This window comes from Ahaetulla prasina, chromosome 14, assembly GCF_028640845.1.
Source record: "Ahaetulla prasina isolate Xishuangbanna chromosome 14, ASM2864084v1, whole genome shotgun sequence".
Classification (NCBI taxonomy): domain Eukaryota; kingdom Metazoa; phylum Chordata; class Lepidosauria; order Squamata; family Colubridae; genus Ahaetulla; species Ahaetulla prasina.
The window spans coordinates 584,881-604,129 of NC_080552.1; the positions used below are offsets into that span (position 1 = coordinate 584,881).

Below are 19,249 nucleotides of genomic sequence, written 5' to 3' on the forward strand. Positions count from 1 at the left end.
TAATCAGAGAAGCCATTGAGATAGAAAAACGCCCACACAGCATGAACAAACGAGATGATACCTCCCACCTACCAGCCATTTGGAAACCCGCCCTTATTGACAAACGAGTCCCTAACACGAGGAATGACACCAGACCCACACTCACGAGGCCCACACAGGATGTCATCACCACACATCCACCCAGAAAGCAGACCCAAACCCACACTGATCAGGAAGCACGACCAAGGACCAGAAGCCAGACTGCAGCTGCAATATTAGCCATTTCAAACCCCTCCAATCCATGTATACAGCAGACAGACACCCACTATGAAGATGTAGCACGACCACAAACACGAAGCCAAACAACAGCAATGCAGCTCACAAGCTCAAATCCCCCTGCAACTCAGGCTAATCTGAGCACAACCAAGCCCCCACCAACACAGGACACCCCCCCATCCAATCAGAGCACAAAAAAACCCCCATCCAATCAGAGCACAGCCAAGCTCCCACCCAATCAGTTCAAACCCCCACTAGCAGTTAAAAAGGAAGAAACAGCTGCAATCACACATTGCTCCCAGAAGCATGAAGCTGAAGCCTGAAGATGACGAATGAGACTTCTTCGAAACGTCGCCAAGGCACTTCCAATTTTACGTGGGAGAAAACCCGAACAACCAAAGACCTACATATATATATATGTATATATGTAGGTCTTATGTATCTTAACCTCAGAAAACAAATATATATATATATATATATATATGTTTTCTGAGGTTTTCACGGGTGTTTGTATATAGGTCTTTGGTTTTTCGGGTTTTCTCCCGTGTAAAATTGGAAGTGTCTTGGCGACGTTTCGACGAAGTCTCATTCGTCATCTTCAGGCTTCAGCTTCGTGCTTCTGGTAGCAATGTGTGATCGCAGCTGTTTCTTCCTTTTAGCTGCTAGTGGGGGTTTGAACTGATTGGGTGGGAGCTTGGCTGTGCTCTTTCGGGAGAAAACCCGAAAAACCAAAGACCTATATATATATATATATATATATATATATTTTAACTCCACTGAAGGAAGTGGCTCCCAAATATACAATACATCATGCAAAATGGCAAATATAATCACCTACATTTGATTTTTAAGAGAACCTAAGTGCTCATGTTGTTAATTAATTAACAAATGTATAAAAATGGGGGAAATTATAAACTGATTAGATTAATTTTAAAAATATATTCTTTTTCTCCTTGTCTTCCCCCCTTTTTGTATTTTAATTCTGTTAAGCTTGTTTTGTTCATGTATTATTTTCCCTTCTATTGATACGTATAAACACAAAGTATATAACAAATGCCTTGCTGTATGTTGTTTCTTCATTTTAATTATAGTAATTTGGAATGAAAAAGCCAAGCAATTATAACACTGATCTAAACAATAGAATGCTAAGAATTTCAGTATGTTGTATAAATATCATAGTACCAAAGTAATATAATGTATCAAGATTTATACTAACACCATAAAAAGAGAAAAAAGAAAGCTCAATGACTAATAAAGCTACTTACCACTGAGTTTCAGAGTTGCTGCTGCAGTGTCCGATGGTTGTTCACCCGTACAATTGACCGTAGGGATATTGCAGCACACCCCACCCCTCCCATCTCACTCATCCATCCCACTAAGTCCCTGCAGGCCGTGGGCCAGCTCCCAACTCGGCTACTCAGCCACCTGAGGCAGCCTAAAATAGGATAGCAGAAGCTACTGGCTTGTGAGGGCTGCCTGTAAACTGTAGGCCTTGGTTTGCTTTCCACGCAGTTGCCAAGGGATTCAGCCACTCCAGGGCCCAGAAGCATTAAACATACCTTTCTGGTTTTTGCAGAGAGGTGCTTGGATGATGCAAGGCTCAGCTTTCCTATACAGGCTGCCTTAGGGTGTTCTGTTTTTAAGGTACCCGGATAGGCAAAAGGCCTTGGCTTACAAACTCTTAACAGCTTCCCATGTGCCAGTAGCTATTATTGCCTGATTTTAGTTCTTTTTGGTGGCTAAGTGGCCAGGCTGGGAGCAGATCCATGGATGCTTCGGGGTAAGGGAGTCTTGAGAGGTTGTAGGCAGCTGGGCCTGGGAAAGGTCTCCCAGGGCTTCCCCCACTCCTGTGGTACCCCATGCTCTCCTTAAAAGTTCACATATTTGTTTAATGCTGCATTGGGGAAAGCAAGGGGTAGCAGTCATTAAGTGAGGATGTTGTCACTTGTAACAATAATAGCCAGCCTCCCTTATGGTTGTAAATTGAGGGCTACATGTATGTGTGCCTTCAATTGTTGACTTCTGATGACAGCCCAGATCAGAAACTATAGTTTTCTTGGCAAAGTTTTTCCACAAGTGGTTTGTCCTTGCCATCTTCCCAGGCAAACAGAGAGTAACTGGCCCAAGGCCACCTGGCTGGCTTAGTGCCCAGGGCCATATCAAAATTGGTGCCTTAGCCATGATAACAAGCTGGCTCACCAGAGTTTTCAAACAGAGAATGGATGTTCATTTGTCAAAGACGACCCTATACTGAGGAGAGGGCTTAGCCTAGAAGATCTCTGAGATCCCATCCAACTCTGTGAATCTACGATTGTAACAAACCTCTCTTTCTCCTGCAAAGCCATCTAAACCATGGTCACAACCATGTATCATCAAAAGAAAAATATTACATCAAATATATTATGGCAGCAAATTCCACAATGATACATTTGGCTGCATGAAAGATCAAATTCATTTTTTCATGACCGCATAAAGAGCCAAATCCTTTTGCCAATCCATCAAACCTACTAGGAAGCTTGGACTTTAAATATACAAAGGGAGATGTGTTTTAAAGAAAGCTTGAGCAGATGGATCTTAAGGGGGGAGGCCATGGGGCTGTGGGAGGCAAAGTAATACTTACATGGCTCTGTAGGCAGAATAACTGACATCCAGTGGTATCAGCTGCAACAAATTCACATTAATGCTAGGCAAAAGGAATTTTAGTTTGTTCAAGAACCAGGATTCGTAGTCTAAAGCTGTAAATTTGTAGAAATAGCGTGCCAGGTTTGTCAAAGTGGTACTCAGCAGCTCCAGCCTCACTTTACCATTTCTGAGGCTCAGAATGTTCTTCTGTAAAGAATTTCAAAAAGAAGGAAAGAAAAGAGAGAAGTTCTAAAGCTCTTCACTTAGATGGATGCACTAAACCAGAGAGGGCATATTAGGCTGAATGGGTACTGAAAATTCATTTAGTCCATATTTTAAATTGGACAGCACCCTTTTATATTTTGTAACAAAGATCAGGCATCAACACAATTTGCCTGCAAAATGTGCATGCAAGAAAACTGCAGGAAAGCAAAGTTTGCTATGAAAATGATTTACTGAATGACGAACTACACAGTGAGACCTTGATTTAATGGAGTATTCAGGGAGATTTCCATTCCTCATAAATTGCTATTAAATATGAAATTCTGTCAGCATAGCAATTTATATTATTTATGTGAAATGCCATTGTGCAAATATGCAAATTGCATCATTTGTACCAATTTAATTTTATTTGTTCAATGTATATTTCCAATAATCAGCTAAATCATTTGTATAATAATGCCACAATGCAATTGATGCAAGTTGCTATATATATGTTGCATATTTTTGTTTGTTTATGGAAATTTGTATGGTTGCCCAACTCACTCGCAGTGATTTTGGGTGGCTTACAAGGATAAAAACTCAATAAAAACAATCAAAAAATACACCCAGTAACAACACTCAAGATGTGTCATTTGATGGGTTCCATCCCTCTCTGGAGTCTTCCCACTCCAAGCACTGCGAGAGGGAGGTCACAACATCATTTAACTCACTGTGAGCTGAGACAGATAGCTAGGAGTTAACATATTTGATATCTTAGTTCACAGTGGCAGATGATCTCACTGAGCTGCTTAATGTAGATGTTAAACAGAAGTGGAGAAAGTACTGAGTCCCGCAGGATCCCACAAAACAGGGGGAAAAGGACAGGCTTCTTACTTCCTATCAACACCCACTGAGAACAATCACAGAGGAAGGAAGTGAACCAGGGCTATCAGAGCTCCCAATTCCCTACTCCCGAAGCCACTCTAGAAGGATACAGTTAGTCCTTGACTTGTGATGACAATTGATCCCAAAATTTATATTGCTAAGTGAGACATTTGTTAAGTGAATTTTGCCCCATTTTACAACCTTTCTTGCCATAGTTGTTAAATGAATCATTGCAGTTGTTAAGTTAGTAACATGGCTGTTAAGTGAATCTGGCTTCCCCAATGATTTTGCTTGTCAGAAGGTTGCAAAGGCTGATCACATGACCCCAGAACACTGCAAGTGTCATAAATATGAATTGTTTGCCAAGCATCCAAATTTTGATCAAATGACCATGGGGATTCTGCAACAGTCGTAAAAGTGAAAAATGGTCACTTTTTTCAGTACCTTTGTAACTTATTGGAGGCTCCTGAGAGATCAAATTGACTATTGGCTGATCTGGCATTTAAAAGTAGTAGCCTAAAACCTGGGACCCTCAGATCTGCTGACCATGTAAATGAGGTGAGTGCAAGAAGGTGGAATGTGAGACCAGTACAAAATACCCAAGTCACAACACTCAAGATGTGTCATTTGATGGGTTCCATCCTCTCTGGAGTCTTCCCACCCAAGCACTGCGAGAGGGAGGTCACAACATCATTTAACTCACTGTGAGCTGAGACAGATAGCTAGGAGTTAACATATTTGATATCTTAGTTCACAGTGGCAGATGATCTCACTGAGCTGCTTAATGTAGATGTTAAACAGAAGTGGAGAAAGTACTGAGTCCCGCAGGATCCCACAAAACAGGGGGAAAAGGACAGGCTTCTTACTTCCTATCAACACCCACTGAGAACAATCACAGAGGAAGGAAGTGAACCAGGGCTATCAGAGCTCCCAATTCCCTACTCCCGAAGCCACTCTAGAAGGATACAGTTAGTCCTTGACTTGTGATGACAATTGATCCCAAAATTTATATTGCTAAGTGAGACATTTGTTAAGTGAATTTTGCCCCATTTTACAACCTTTCTTGCCATAGTTGTTAAATGAATCATTGCAGTTGTTAAGTTAGTAACATGGCTGTTAAGTGAATCTGGCTTCCCCAATGATTTTGCTTGTCAGAAGGTTGCAAAGGCTGATCACATGACCCCAGAACACTGCAAGTGTCATAAATATGAATTGTTTGCCAAGCATCCAAATTTTGATCAAATGACCATGGGGATTCTGCAACAGTCGTAAAAGTGAAAAATGGTCACTTTTTTCAGTACCTTTGTAACTTATTGGAGGCTCCTGAGAGATCAAATTGACTATTGGCTGATCTGGCATTTAAAAGTAGTAGCCTAAAACCTGGGACCCTCAGATCTGCTGACCATGTAAATGAGGTGAGTGCAAGAAGGTGGAATGTGAGACCAGTACAAAATACCCAAGTCACAATCCCCACCAGCAAACCACCCCCGCGACTTCCCATTATCCCACATCACTGAAATACACTGCCCTACCCTATCTTCCCACCAGCCATCCCATTCAACATGGTTTATTGATCTAAAAAGGAAACCTCATCCAACTGACAAATTTAAGATAAATTTAATGTTTTATTATGGGGATTGGCAAATGAAGACATCCAAGTTCCCAAGTGTCCCTCAAGACATCAGTCCAGAAAACCAGCAACAATAATTTGCTCCTTGCATAAGAGCTTGCTGGGAAAAAAGGAAGACGAGAGAAGGCATCAAGGATGAATTCAGTGGCCACTGCTTTTTGAAGGCCTACAGATAGATCCGTGAAAGCATGTAACACTACCTGCAAAATATTTTTCTGAGAAATTACCTGTTCGATGACTAAGTTGAGCCTTGTCAGGAATTCATCCATTTTAGCAAGAGAGATTTCAGACTGTTTATCCCTTAGGGTTGAAAGAACATGCCTCATTGTGGTCACATTGACCAATGCATTTGATGTTGCAATGAAGTCAATCAGCTGGCGAACATCCAGGAAATGTAAGAGAGAAAACTAGAAAATAAAGATGGTTCCTGGTCACTAGTCAGCTCTTCCTTCCATTTGAAACTAAAAAGGAGGATACTTCCAGCAGAAGGGAAACTCCTTTATTGATTTTTCTAAGATTGTTGAGTTGGGTGCAAGCTCAGTATCTTCTGCTCGCGATAAATGACCAGATTTATGCCTCTAAACAAAACTTATTGTAGTGATCTTGAGATGTTGTGGCTCCGTCCCCCGAGCATGTCCTCATGGAGGAGAGTGACTCAGAAAGTAAGGGAGAGGAGCCAGCAAGATCTCCCTCGCCAGGACCCTCCTCGCTGGCACCGCCCCAAGTTCCAGCTGCAGGCCAGGAGAAGGAGCTGACAAGGCGTCCCTCTCCTGCACCCTCCTCCTCCCTGGCAATGCCTCAAGTCCCAGCTGCTGACGATCAATCCTGGATTGATCCAAGGCAGCGACGAAAAGATAAGTGTGCGCAGCAGAGAAAGAGGTGTGGCAGGCTCAGAGATTGCTGAGTCACTGAGCCACATTCCACAAGGTATAAAAGTGGGTGGAGTGCCATGTGGCCCTTGCGACGGACAAAACAGCTACCAAGGGTGCACTGCAGCTCAGTTGTTGGAGGGTTAAAGGACTTTGTCAGTGAGTTTTTGGCAATGGAACTTGGACACGAGATAACGGACTCAGAACTTGGCAGGCCTTTGCACGGTCACTGCCAAGTATTTCCTCAACTGAAGAAAATCAGGTCTGTAGCAAATAAAAAGACTGGGAGACACGTGACTTTGCATTTGCTCTGTGAAGTGGGGAGGGGGAACAGAACATGAGGACTGTGTGTGCTTCAATAATTTATTTTGAAATTTATTTGTGTAATTTAGAGGCCACCCAATTCCATAAGACTACAGTGCAGAGTGCAATCAGAATGAACCCAATGAAAAAACAATAATTAACTCAATACCATTTATAGGTCTGAACAACTACCTAACCCAAAGACTGAAGAAACAGGAAGGTTTTAACAACTTTTTGAACATCACCTGGTGGGAGCTATACAAACTTCTGGGAGGATACACTTCCAGAGAGCAGTTGCCATGACAGCTCATTTTCTAGATTCTGAAATCTAGGAATTTTTTTTTAATTAAAGGGACATAGAGCATGCCTATTTGTTTTTTTTTTAGTTTGTTTTAATACTATTATAAATAACTCAAGATAGCAAATCAACCCAATATTCCTTCCTTCCCCTATTTTTTCCACCATAACAACCCTCTAAGATGAGTTGGGCTGAGAGAGAATGACTGGCCCAAGGGCACCCAGCTGACTTTCTTGCCTAAAGCGAGACTTGAACTCATCATTTCCTGGCGATAGGCCAAAGTCGCCATCTCCTGGTTTCTAGTCTGGTTCTTCAACACTAGACCAAAATGACTCTCTTTCTACTATGCCCAATCTTAGTGGACAGTAACTATTGAAGATTGGCAGTCACTCAGATAACCAGAGCCAATGCCATGAAGGGCTTTATATGTGGCAATCAGCACCTTGAATCGCACATGTAAGCACACTGACAAGCAGGGCTGCTTTAAGAACAATGGCATCTCTGGCTTTGAATCTCACAGAATTATAATATCTCTTTGCTATTCAGTCAAGCCATCTTTCAAGGAGCAAGATTAATGTGAGGAACCACTTCTCTCCACCCCATTAGATCTGGCAGACAAGTCATGTTGTGGGTTCTATTGGTTAGGGACCTACATTTGGTAATTCCCAGGAGATGTGCCTTCCCTGCCATGGCAACTCCTTATAGAACATTCTTCCTTAGAACTTAGATTAACCCCATCCCTTTTGATTTTCCAAAAGGCCCTCAAGACCTGGTTACGTTATGAGGTTTGGGGATCCCATGTTACTAGAGAGTTGTTGAAATTTTTTGAGGAATCCACTTTTATCCTTCTCATCACCCAGAGTTTTTATTTCTGGTTTTTATAATATTTATTAATATTATATTTTTGGATTTTTGAATTTTATATTTTTGAATTTTACATTGTTGTTTTACTATCATTGTTGTACACCACCCAGAGTCACTTTTGGTGAGTTTGGTGGCTATATAACTTTGATGATGATCATAGATAGATAGATAGATAGATAGATAGATAGATAGATAGATAGATAGATAGATAGATAGATAGATAGATATGCAGGACAAGACAAGACAAGACAAATTTCTTAAGGCAATTGCAAAAACATCTGCAAAAATTTGTCCCACTCTAAGAAATAGTAAAGGGATGTAGAGGTTGCATAAGTATCAAGATTGAAAAATGCTTAAGCTTCTTGTGACTATTATTGCTTTTCAACTTGCCAAAGAACTGGGGGGAGGGAAGAGTGAGATGGTAGACAGAGGCTACAATCTTCAACAATGAGAGCCAAGGACACTTCTGAAGGTGTTGGCCAAGATGTGGATTATTATCAAAACAAAAGGTGGATTCATAATTGGACAATGGAACAGCATGGGAGGTGGGGATGCTTTTATTGAGTCCGTTAGTCAGGCAGTTGACATTAAACCAACTCTCCTAAAACCCCAATTCCGCGCATCCTGATTGGTCACCTCCAAGAGGGAAGCTTGGGGAGTGAAGTGTGGAGTGTTAGGTGGAAGTGGCAACGAAGTCTGGGGCAGCCCCAGCAAATGAAGACTTGGTGGCGGTGCAGGCAGATTTTGCAACCCAAGAGGTCAAGACTCAGTCGAAGGTGCGAGCAGAGAAATCAGACCAGCCAGCAATGTGGGATGAAGGCATGATGGCTGGAGCTTTCTACCCTGGTACCATAGAGCCGTGGCAAGGTGTGGTGGGAAAGGCGGCAGAGGCTGAGTTCCTACTGATCCCACATGGGGTGGCACTCACCTGAAAATTGAAGTGGAAGGCGAAGAAGGCAGCAGAATGGGAAGAGCTGGTGGATTGGAAGTACCTGACCACATGCCGAAGCCCATCGGTGGAGCAGCTGAGGGAGAAGTTCATGGGGATGGAGAAGCTGGCTTGGTGCCAGCAAAGTAGATACCTCAAGCTGCGGAGGCTGGGGCCAGCCTAGTCTCAGTGGTCCCTTCATCCCCATAGACCCATCCCCAATGGCTGGGGGAGAAGGACCATTGAACACCACCATCAGGTGCCACTGAGGGGGTGCAGCAGGCCAGGGGGCAGCCAATCCCCAAGTGGCAGCCACTCACCCACCTGGCAGTGCTGGCCAGCCCCAAGTGCCTCTGATGGCCACAGGCTTCCAACTCCAGCCATTCCCACACACAGTTGGGTAGCCGCTGTCATACTAGTTTGCCCCAGGACACCTGGAACCCTCCTGATAAGAGCCAGGTTCAACGGGAGACTAGAGAAGCTGGCTTTCTTCCTGAATCAAGTGTGGAGCCATATGAACCAGTGTGGGCCTGTTTACTCAGACAACATGGCCTGTGTGAATGCTGTGGTGGTGAACATGGCAGTGGGTGACACTTCTACATGACAAGGGGGCTCCCCATTGGGGAATCTTGATTCTCCCTGGATAAACTCCATGCCCGGTTTGGAGAAAACATGCAAGTCCATAGAGCAGAGTCCGAGTGTTGTGTCCCACCAGCTGCCAGCAGAGTTTGGGGAAGGCTCTGATGGATGCTCTGCATCAGATGCAGAGATAGTGCCAGGGCCATCTAACATTTCCCAGCCACTGGAGAGGCAGCTGCCTTTGGAGGCTGATATGAATGAGGAAGAAGAACAGTTGGGGCCTGTTCCAGATGCACGTATGCGCAGAGCACTTTGAAAAGGTGAGCAATGGAGGACAAGGAATTGACTCAGGAAGCAAAGAACACATGGATGCTGAATGGCCTTTCCCTGGCTGAGGAATAAATAGAAGGAAAGGGAGTGGTTGTCATAGAAGACAACTATTCGTATTTCTGAAGATTTTGCTCATTGTGTTTCATGCCACAAAGACCGATTGTCAGAACTTAATTTGCAGCCTTTCAGCTGGGAGTTTATGGCCTTGCAATTATTGCAAGGAACTGATAAGGTCTGTATTGCAGTTAACTCCTTGAAGGACTATTGCCTGGACTTTTCAGTGGGTGAATGCAATTAATTCATAAGAGGTAAACAAAGAGGGGGTTTATGTGACAAGGAGTCTGTTTCTTGCTTCTGCTAAGAAACTGCTGGGTCAGAACATCAATTTCTGACAACACGCAGGTCTGTAGAACCTTCAAACAGGGGAGCAGGCTGGTGACTGAGTATATATGTGAGTTTCAGAGCCTAGCCGGGAAGCTAAGGGGGTCCTTGTGTACTACTTTGTGATGGCCTGAATTGACAGCTGTACCACACCTGCATGTCCTGTGGCCTCCCAGACAATATCTATGTGTGGTACCAGATGGCAACAAAAAGTGGAGTTGGAACTGATAGAGTACAAGAGGCATGGAGGAGCTGAAGGGCAACTGAGAAGAAGCCAAGAGAGGCATTCGCTTGGGTCAGAAGTCCCCAGCTTGGGTCAGAAGACCCCAGCCACCACATCCTCCATCCCAAGGAGGCCCCAAGACGTGTATTTCAGATGTGGCAAGGAGGGCCATAGGGCTACAACCTGTCCAGTACTCAAGCCCATGCCGGCTCCAAAGGCTCCAATCCCATCAAAGATCAAAAAGACGCCAAAGAAGGCAAGAAAAAAGATGCTGGTGGCACACCAAATCGTAGTCTCTTCCCCAACCAGTGAGGAGGAAGGAATTCTGACTGCCGGCGAGGCTGAGCTGACCTTTTACAAAAGTGACACTGAAAGGGAGGATGACCCAATGGTAAGTGGAGCTGTCACTCCTTTTACTGCCAAGGTGGAGATTGTAGTGCCCCAATCAGGGGTGACAGGAGTCATAATGGCCCTAATAGACTCGGAATGCTCCCAATGCCTGCTCAGCCTGCAATCAGTGAGGAGTTTAGGATTAAGAGTGAGGAAGCTACACCAGCCCATGAAGTTCGAGCAGGTCAGTGGCTCAATTATAGGAGGACTGCCTGCTTCCTATCTGACTGAGCTAGTGAGTATGAGAATGGGCAGTCACAAAGAGACTATCCGATTCATGGTGGGCCCCAAAATGGTAGAAGTCATGATATTGAGGTTGTCATGGCTGAAGAAGTAGAGCCCAACAATATATTAGGGAAGGGACAGAGTGCTTAGGGGTGACCCCGGGGAACCCAAAACTTCTAGGGAAGAAGCATAGCAATCTCCATCCACAATCAGGGGGAATGGAAGGCCCGAGTGAGTGAGAATGGCTATCAAAACAGCACCCCACTATCCCCAAGGAGTACAGAGACCTTCAGTGAGAAGGAATCCAATGGTCTGACTTCCCATCGTCCTATGGACTGAGATCTTGTCGGGGCGAGATCCTAAGCCTAAGATGTATGCACTGACATCTCCCCCCCCCCCAGAAGATGAGGGAACTAAGACACTTTGCAGACAAAAATTAAGCCAGGGGCTTCATCCAGCCAGTGAAGTCCCAAGCGGCAGCCCCTATGCTGTTTAAAGAGAAAAAAGAAAAAAATAGTCATTGAGGCTATGCGTGGATTTCAGCAGGATCAATGGGATCTACGTAGAAAACATGTACCTCCTCCCTCTCATGAAAAATGTGCTGGGGTACTTACCCAAAGGAAAGGTGTTTACTAAGAAGGACTAAGTTTGTCTTGAACTACGCGACAAGACAAGACAAGACAAGACAAGACAAATTTCTTAAGGCAATTGCAAAAACGTTTGCAAAAATTTGGCCTTCTCTAAGAAATAGTCAAGGGATGTAGTGGTTGCATAAGGTTCAAAGTACATATTTCAAATAACTTTGAAAATACACACTCCAACAATCACGCACCACAGCTGATCACACACACATGCACTGCACGCGCTGTTCTACTTACCTTCCTTCCCATGCAAAAGGAGTTTTGGCAGCACTAAGCATGCAAGGGCACCTCACATTTGGTGTGCATGCGCAGCCACTGAACTGGTAGTAAACTGGTTCAGATTTCACCACTGAGATATTGTGTATACATACCTTCTGCTCCCACAATCACTGTGGTCAGAATGAGCCGCTAAGCAACAAATCATACTCACAGGTTCAAACTTCTCATGAGTGGATTTCACTTCTTCCAAGGTGGCATCATGGAAGAACAAGCCCCATGCCTGATGGATCCATTCATCACTGGGCTCCATGAGATACGCTGAATAAGGAACAAAAGAACTCATGGAATACAGAGTTTATCCAATGCAAACACTACCGGTATACCTTACCTTGCCATTCACCACACTGAGGAGATCTTGACCCTCCCCTTTAACCAATGCAATGCATGTCCATTCCTATCTATTTACAACTGCTAATCATTCTCATCCCCATCAAATGGAAATTGTTTAAGGGGGGAGAGCTGAGAAGTCTCGCTCATAAATCACGTGCAATCAAGTTAGTGCTGACTCTTAGCAGCCACATAAATAGATCTTCTTCAGAATGATCTATCCCAGTGGTGAAATCTGAACCAGTTTACTACCAGTTCAGTGGCTGCGCATGCGCAGTGTGCACCATGCACCAAATGTGAGGTGCCCTTGCATGCGCAGTGCATGTCAAAAGGAGGCATGGGAAGGAAGGTGAGTAGAACAGCGCGTGCGGCGCGTGTGTGTGGGATCAGCTGTGGCATGTGATTGTCGGAGCCTTTTTTTTGGCATTTAGTAAAAAAATGCTTTTAAAAGTAAAAAAAGGCTCTGACGATCGCGCAGCTCAGCTGTGATCGTCAAGCCTCTTTTTTTACTTTTAAAAGCATTTTTTGCAACCTGTTCGGCTGAATAGGTATTTAAAAAATGCTTTAAAAAAAGAAGGGGCAAGTGGGCAAGCGGGTGACCGTGGGATTGGGTGGGCATGGGCGGGGAGGAGGGCTACCAGTTCTCCGAACCACCCACCGACATTGCTACCGGATCGGCCGATCCAGTCTGAACCGGGAATATTTCACCCCTGATTTATCCCCAAATTTGCCCTTTACGCTTCAAAACAATGCACTCATTGTTAGAATATTCATGGCTGGGAAGACATGGTAACAAGGTCAGCCAATGAATAGGCATAGCAACTAAGTCCGCCAATTGGGAGCTGAGACAGACTGGAGCCAGGGCGTGTCTTAGTCTGCAGCTTCTGATTCTGTGCAGAGAAGAGAAACTGAAACCAGTGTGTGTGAACTTGTCAGATGATCTGAGCTGAAATGAAACTGTAAATCTGCTGTTGGTATTGTAAACTTATTTCATGTATCATTGTATATATATAAAGAAGTTAATGAATCCTTCTGCATTATCTGTGTGCTTCTGGATTTGTTTTTTGCAACAAACTCTGACACTCATTACCACTGTAATCCCTCACTAAAAATGGCTTGACTTAAGCTCATAGAAACAGCTCTCTGGGGCAGCAGAATGGTTATGCATGGCAAATCAGAAGTAGTTCCCTTTTTCTGGACAGCACAGGAAATTTATCTAACCGTCTCTTTGCTATCTCATGTTCCATGGGTTGTGTCATGTGAAGCACACATGACACAACTCAGTGACCATCTCACAAGTGGCTGTCTTTAAGAAATGAGTAATGGAACGACTATGATTGGAGACATCCAATGGAAACATCTCTTAAATCTGCCAAAGACAGCATGAGTCTGATGTCCAAATACCTTTAAATTCCTTGAGATAGTGAACAATCCAGAGCACCACAGCTCTCTTTGAGATTTCTGACATTTGGTCATGTGCATCGCTAAATCTTGACACACTGAAATGATATAAGTAACAACAGAAAATGATTCAATGGTTCACAATAACTGAGATTTCTGCATGCAAAAGCTTCCAGAAGATATCACCACAGGTTGGATTTCCCTTCCCAACTTTCTTTTCTTTCCTGGCAGATCCATTAGATATTTAAACCCATTTATGGGATAACCCCAAGATAGCAACCTCCAACCAAAGAGATGGAAGGAAAAGAAATCCATCCCAAAATGGATGTGAGGCAAACTCAGTAGAGACTGAATCTGAAAATGGAAGAACTGCTAAGAGTCCTATCCCCTCAAGTAGTACTGGGAAGAGGGGCAGAAATTAGGCCCTTCTGGCATTAGCCTTGCACTTTCCTCTTCCCTTTAAGTAAAGCAAAGGAAAGCCAGTTTGGTGCAGCAATTAAGGCACCATCATGAGTTCTTGTCCCACCTTTGACATGAAGCCAGCTGGGTGACCAGGGGCAGCCACTGTCTCTTAACCCTATGAAGGAGGCAATGGCAAACCACTTTAGAAAATGTTGCCACAAAAACTTCAGGGACTTATCAAGGAATCAAAAGTTCACTTGACGGCATAAGGTAAAACTGGCCCCACCCCCCTTTAAAAGTCATAAGGTTTGGAAAGCTATACCATTTAAGGGTGCCCACTATTAATCGTCTCATAGTTCCCATCACCAATCTCTTTCCACTTATGACTGTATGACTATAACTTGTTGCTGGCAATCCTTATGATTTATATTGATATATTGACCATCAGTTGTGTTGTAAATGTTGTACCTTGATGAACGTATCTTTGTTTTAATGTACACTGAGAGCATATGCACCAAAGACCAATTCCTTGTGTGTCCAATCACACTTGGCCAATAAAAATTCTATTCTATTCTATTCTTTGATTTTGGCCAACTGTCTTTGTTATTATGTTACTATTTTACTATATTATACATGATGATATGTGTTATTTTTTGCACTGTTATACACCACTCAGAGTCAGTATAATTACAAATATACAAATAAGCCTAGTGCAACTTATAGGCAAACTGGTGCCCTCCTAATGTCCTAGGAGTCCCAAGTTATCACCAGTCTTAGTGAGACTTTGATAGTTAATGTCTAAGCCACCTGGGGGTATAATGGTCTAAATGGTCCTTATATATTTTCTAAGACCAACATGGCTACTGCAATAGCCAGACTGGTCTTAGAAAATATGCAAGGAGTCCAGTGCTTTGTTTGCAAGTGAGCTCCCTTGGTCAGAACAAAAGGCAAGATAAGTCAGTGAGTGATAATGGGTATCTGAGGACTAAGAAAAATGGTAGAGAGCAACCTCACTAATTTGTTCTGTGATTGCCCAGATCCACAATTTTGGCCATTTTTTAAATGGACTTCTTTAAAGGACTGCCATGGCTCTTTAAACTTGCACAACCTACTTTAAAAATATGTCAGGTGCCCAGTGGCACAGAAAGGCTAGAGACTCCTGCTATAAGGGCAAATGTATGGAATACGTACATAACCACGAAGGATGCATAGTCTTCGGGAATGATGTAAGTAAGTGTTGTGGTATTGAATGCATAAACAAGGAAGCGCAGATCTTGCTGGAATGTGATGTTCCAATCAATTGCAGTGTACATCTCCAAATGAGAAGATGCCAGTTCCAGGAAATGTGTCAAAAGCAACTGGGCCACCTCCAGGTTTGGAAGGACAACAAACTTGTGCTGCACAGGGATTATAAGAAAGTTCGAGAAGTCACTCGGTGCTGAAAAGGTTCACTATCACTGACCTATACCATTTTAGATAAGTGACTGTTTAGACCAGGGGTGTCAAACTCAAGGCCTGGGGGCTGGATCCGGCCCATGAGGGGCTTAGATCTGGCCTGCAGGGCCACCCTGGAAACAGCAGAAGATTAGCCCGCAGTGCCTCTATCACTGAAAATGGAGCTCACAAGGGCTGCATGTGACCCTCCCAAGCTGTTTTCACTGGCAGAGGGTTGTAGGAGGCCATTGAAGCCAAAAATGAAACTTGCGAGGACTGCAGGCAGTCCTCCCGAGCCCCGATTATGCTGGCAGAGGGTTGCAGGAAGCCGTCGTAGCCAAAAAACAGAGCTTGGGAGCCTGTTTTTGCTGACACAGATTCCTGTGGTGGCCCAACATGAGTGACGTTGAGCTGACCACACTGACCCCACCCCCACCCCCAAGTCAAACACAACCCTGATGTGGCCCTCAATGAAACTGAGTTTGATACCCCTGGTCTAGACTCTTCTTAAAAGTATCCAGTGATGGAGCATACATGATTTCTGGATAACCAGCTGTTCCACTGGTTAATTGTCCTCACTGTTAAGAAGTTTCTCCTTGGACTTCCTGTGGCGCCGCATCATTGATGGCAGTCTTTTTTAGACTGCCAGCCCCGCGATCTGTAGAGCTGCTCAGACAGCGCAAATCAGCTGTCTGGCGGTTCGGAAACCTCTTCCCCGGGCAAAGAGGGAGAGGTGAGCAACCGAGCTGAGATAGAGCCCCCCAGAAAGCCCCAGGAATGATACTGGAGGCTTGAGGGCGAGGGCTTCCTCCCAAGCTCGGGAAAGCTCTGGATCCAAAAGGCAGAGCAAAACGCCGCGTCCACATCTGCTACCAATTTTTAACCTGGAATGGATTAATAAGCAGACAGAGCAAAATCAGGAGTACTGGCAGTTGCAAGTATCAATTTTTAACTCCCCAGTTATTTTACTATATTTTTTTTCCTTTGGTTGGAATGATCTAAGAAGGAAGGAAATGGCATCTCCAGTGTAACAAGGCGTGAAAACGAAAGTAAAGGAAGTGCTTGTTAAAGCTGTCAGCGCTGGAGTTACATGAAGAGGCTAAGCCAAAGAAATGATTTTAAATGATTTGATTAATATAATTACAGTGATTAAGAGAAGATTTGAAGATTTTTTCCTCCTTTTGAAGAGCTTAAAGTTTAGCAAAAATGGCTTTTAAACAAACTAAGTTAAGTGCTTTTAAGGATGTTGAAGTTTTGCCAGTTCAAATATATAAACTAAAAGAAGAAATGAAAGAATATCTAAAGGGTTTAATAGATCAAAAATTTAGTAAAATTGAAAAAGAAATATTGGAACTTAAAAATACATTGGAAGTTCAGAATAAAGATATGACTGAAAGAGCGAGGGTAGTAGCTCAATGTCTTTCCAAAAGTATGATCAGTCTGGAAGAAAGAATGGAAGAAACTGATCAAGTCAATTTGAATATGGAAAAAAAAATAGATGAGGTTAAGAATGATCAAATTAACTTGAATCTAGGAAATAAAATAGAGAAAACTGAAAAACCAATCTTGGAACTTAAAAATAAGGTGGAACCTTGGAATAGTATGAATGAAAGTGTGCTGGCAGCAGTGCAATGTATTGGAGAAAATATGATTCAGTTGGAAGAAAGAATAGAAGAAATTACTCAAGCTAATCTGAATTCGGAAACGAAAGTAGAGGAAACCCAGAATAATCAAATTAATTTGAACTTGGAAAATAAAATAGAGGAAGTTCAGAGTAAAATGGATAGGGCGGATGAAGAAATTGTTATATTGCAATATAAATTGATGGAGTATGCCTTGAGAGTTAGAGGATTGAAGGAAAATAAGCAGGAGAACTTAAAAGAGAGCTTTGTACAGGCGTTTACAGGCATAAAGGGAGAGCATCCAGTAGATTTTGAAGTTCATATTGAAAAAAATTATCGAGTTAACTCATGGATTGCTAGACAAAGGCAGCTACCAAGAGATGTTGTGATTTATTTCACGAACAAGAAGATTAGGAATGGAATTTTAAAAGCATTTTATAAAAATAAAATTCAAATATTAGGACAAGATGTATTAGTGATGAAAGAAATTCATTCTAAAATGTTAACAAATAGAAAGGAGTTTGCCTTTTTGGTGGAAGAACTTAGGACACATCAGATACAGTATAGATGGGATGTTCCAGCTGGATTAACAGTGAATTATAAGGGAAGAAAGTTTTGTCTTAGTACTGTTCTCAAAGCAAGAGACTTTTACATTAATGTACTAGAGCAGGGGTGTCCAAAGTTTTTTTGGTGAGGGCCAAATACAGAAAAATAAGCAAAGGCCCGGGCCACACCATTGAACGGGGGGGGGGTGTCTAAATTTTTTTCGTACCAGTTCTGTGGGCGTGACTTATTTTGGGGTGTGGCTTGGTGGTCATGTGACTGGTGGGCATGGCTAACTGCTGGGACATTACAATACAGATGGATACAGTCAGTCTACTAAAAAGCAACAATATGTGGCTATCATCTTCATTTAAGGGGGGAAAATGTTTCATATTCATTCATCTTGGCCAGGGGTGTCCAAACTTGGTCCATTTAAGACTTGTGGACTTCAATTCCCAGAGGAACTCTGGGAATTGAAGTCCACAAGTCTTAAAGAGACCAAGTTTGGACACCCCTGATCTTGGCTTTTGTTTTGTATTTGGTATGAACTTGAAACTATGTTTGCGATATAGTTTTTGTCTGGAGACATTCTGCACACTTCCCCCCACCAATGCTGTTCGGCCCCTCGCCGCCCTCACCTATTTCTCGATGGCTGTCACTGCCGACACACGTGTCCGCCCCCTCTCTTCATTATTCCCTGCCCATGGGGTGGAGGCGCGAGGAGCCTCGCCAGGCGGCCCAAGGAAGGCGAGGGTAGAACTGCTGGGGTCAGGCACGGCCAGCAACCTCTTTCCCGCTCGCCGCCTCCTCCGCCCACTCCCTTCATTATTCCCTGCCCATGGGGTGGAGGCGCGAGGAGCCTCGCCAGGCGGCCCGAGGAAGGCGAGGGTAGAACTGCTGGGGTCAGGCACAGCCAGCAGCCTCTTTCCCGCTCGCCGCCTCCTCCGCCCCTCCTTCATTATTCCCTGCCCATGGGGTGGAGGCGAGGAGCCTCGCCAGGCGGCCCGAGGAAGGCGAGGGTAGACCTGCTGGGGTCAGGCCCAGCCAGCAGCCTCTTTCCCGCTCGCCGCCTCCTCACCTGTTTCTCGATGGCTGTCACTGCCGCCACGCGTGTCCGACATGGGGAGGCGCGAGGAGCCTCGCCAGGCGGCCCAAGGAAGGCGAGGGTAGAACTGCTGGGGTCAGGCACGGCCAGCAACCTCTTTCCCGCTCGCCGCCTCCTCCGCCCACTCCCTTCATTATTCCCTGCCCATGGGGTGGAGGCGCGAGGAGCCTCGCCAGGCGGCCCGAGGAAGGCGAGGGTAGAACTGCTGGGGTCAGGCACGGCCAGCAGCCTCTTTCCCACTCGCCGCCTCCTCCGCCCCCTCCCTTCATTATTCCCTGCCCATGGGGTGGAGGCGCGAGGAGCCTCGCCAGGCGGCCCGAGGAAGGCGAGGGTAGAACTGCTGGGGTCAGGCACAGCCAGCAGCCTCTTTCCCGCTCGCCGCCTCCTCACCTGTTTCTCGATGGCTGTCACTGCCGCCACGCGTGTCCGACATGGGGAGGCGCGAGGAGCCTCGCCAGGCGGCCCGAGGAAGGCGAGGGTAGAACTGCTGGGGTCAGGCATGGCCAGCAGCC

The 19,249-nt window shown here is 44.4% G+C and overlaps 1 protein-coding gene across 1 annotated transcript in view; it reads right to left on the reverse strand.

Moving 5' to 3' along the window:
• Positions 1-19,249, reverse strand: part of LOC131185294 (uncharacterized) — a 210,222-nt gene that overhangs the window by 134,028 nt on the left and 56,945 nt on the right. Inside the window, exons 23-27 of the mRNA XM_058157710.1 lie at positions 15,225-15,430; positions 13,635-13,729; positions 12,055-12,161; positions 5,821-6,000; positions 2,876-3,084 (exon numbers count right to left, since the gene is read on the reverse strand). Coding sequence (XP_058013693.1) covers positions 2,876-3,084; positions 5,821-6,000; positions 12,055-12,161; positions 13,635-13,729; positions 15,225-15,430 — 797 coding nt within the window. The remainder of the gene's footprint in view (positions 1-2,875; positions 3,085-5,820; positions 6,001-12,054; positions 12,162-13,634; positions 13,730-15,224; positions 15,431-19,249) is intronic.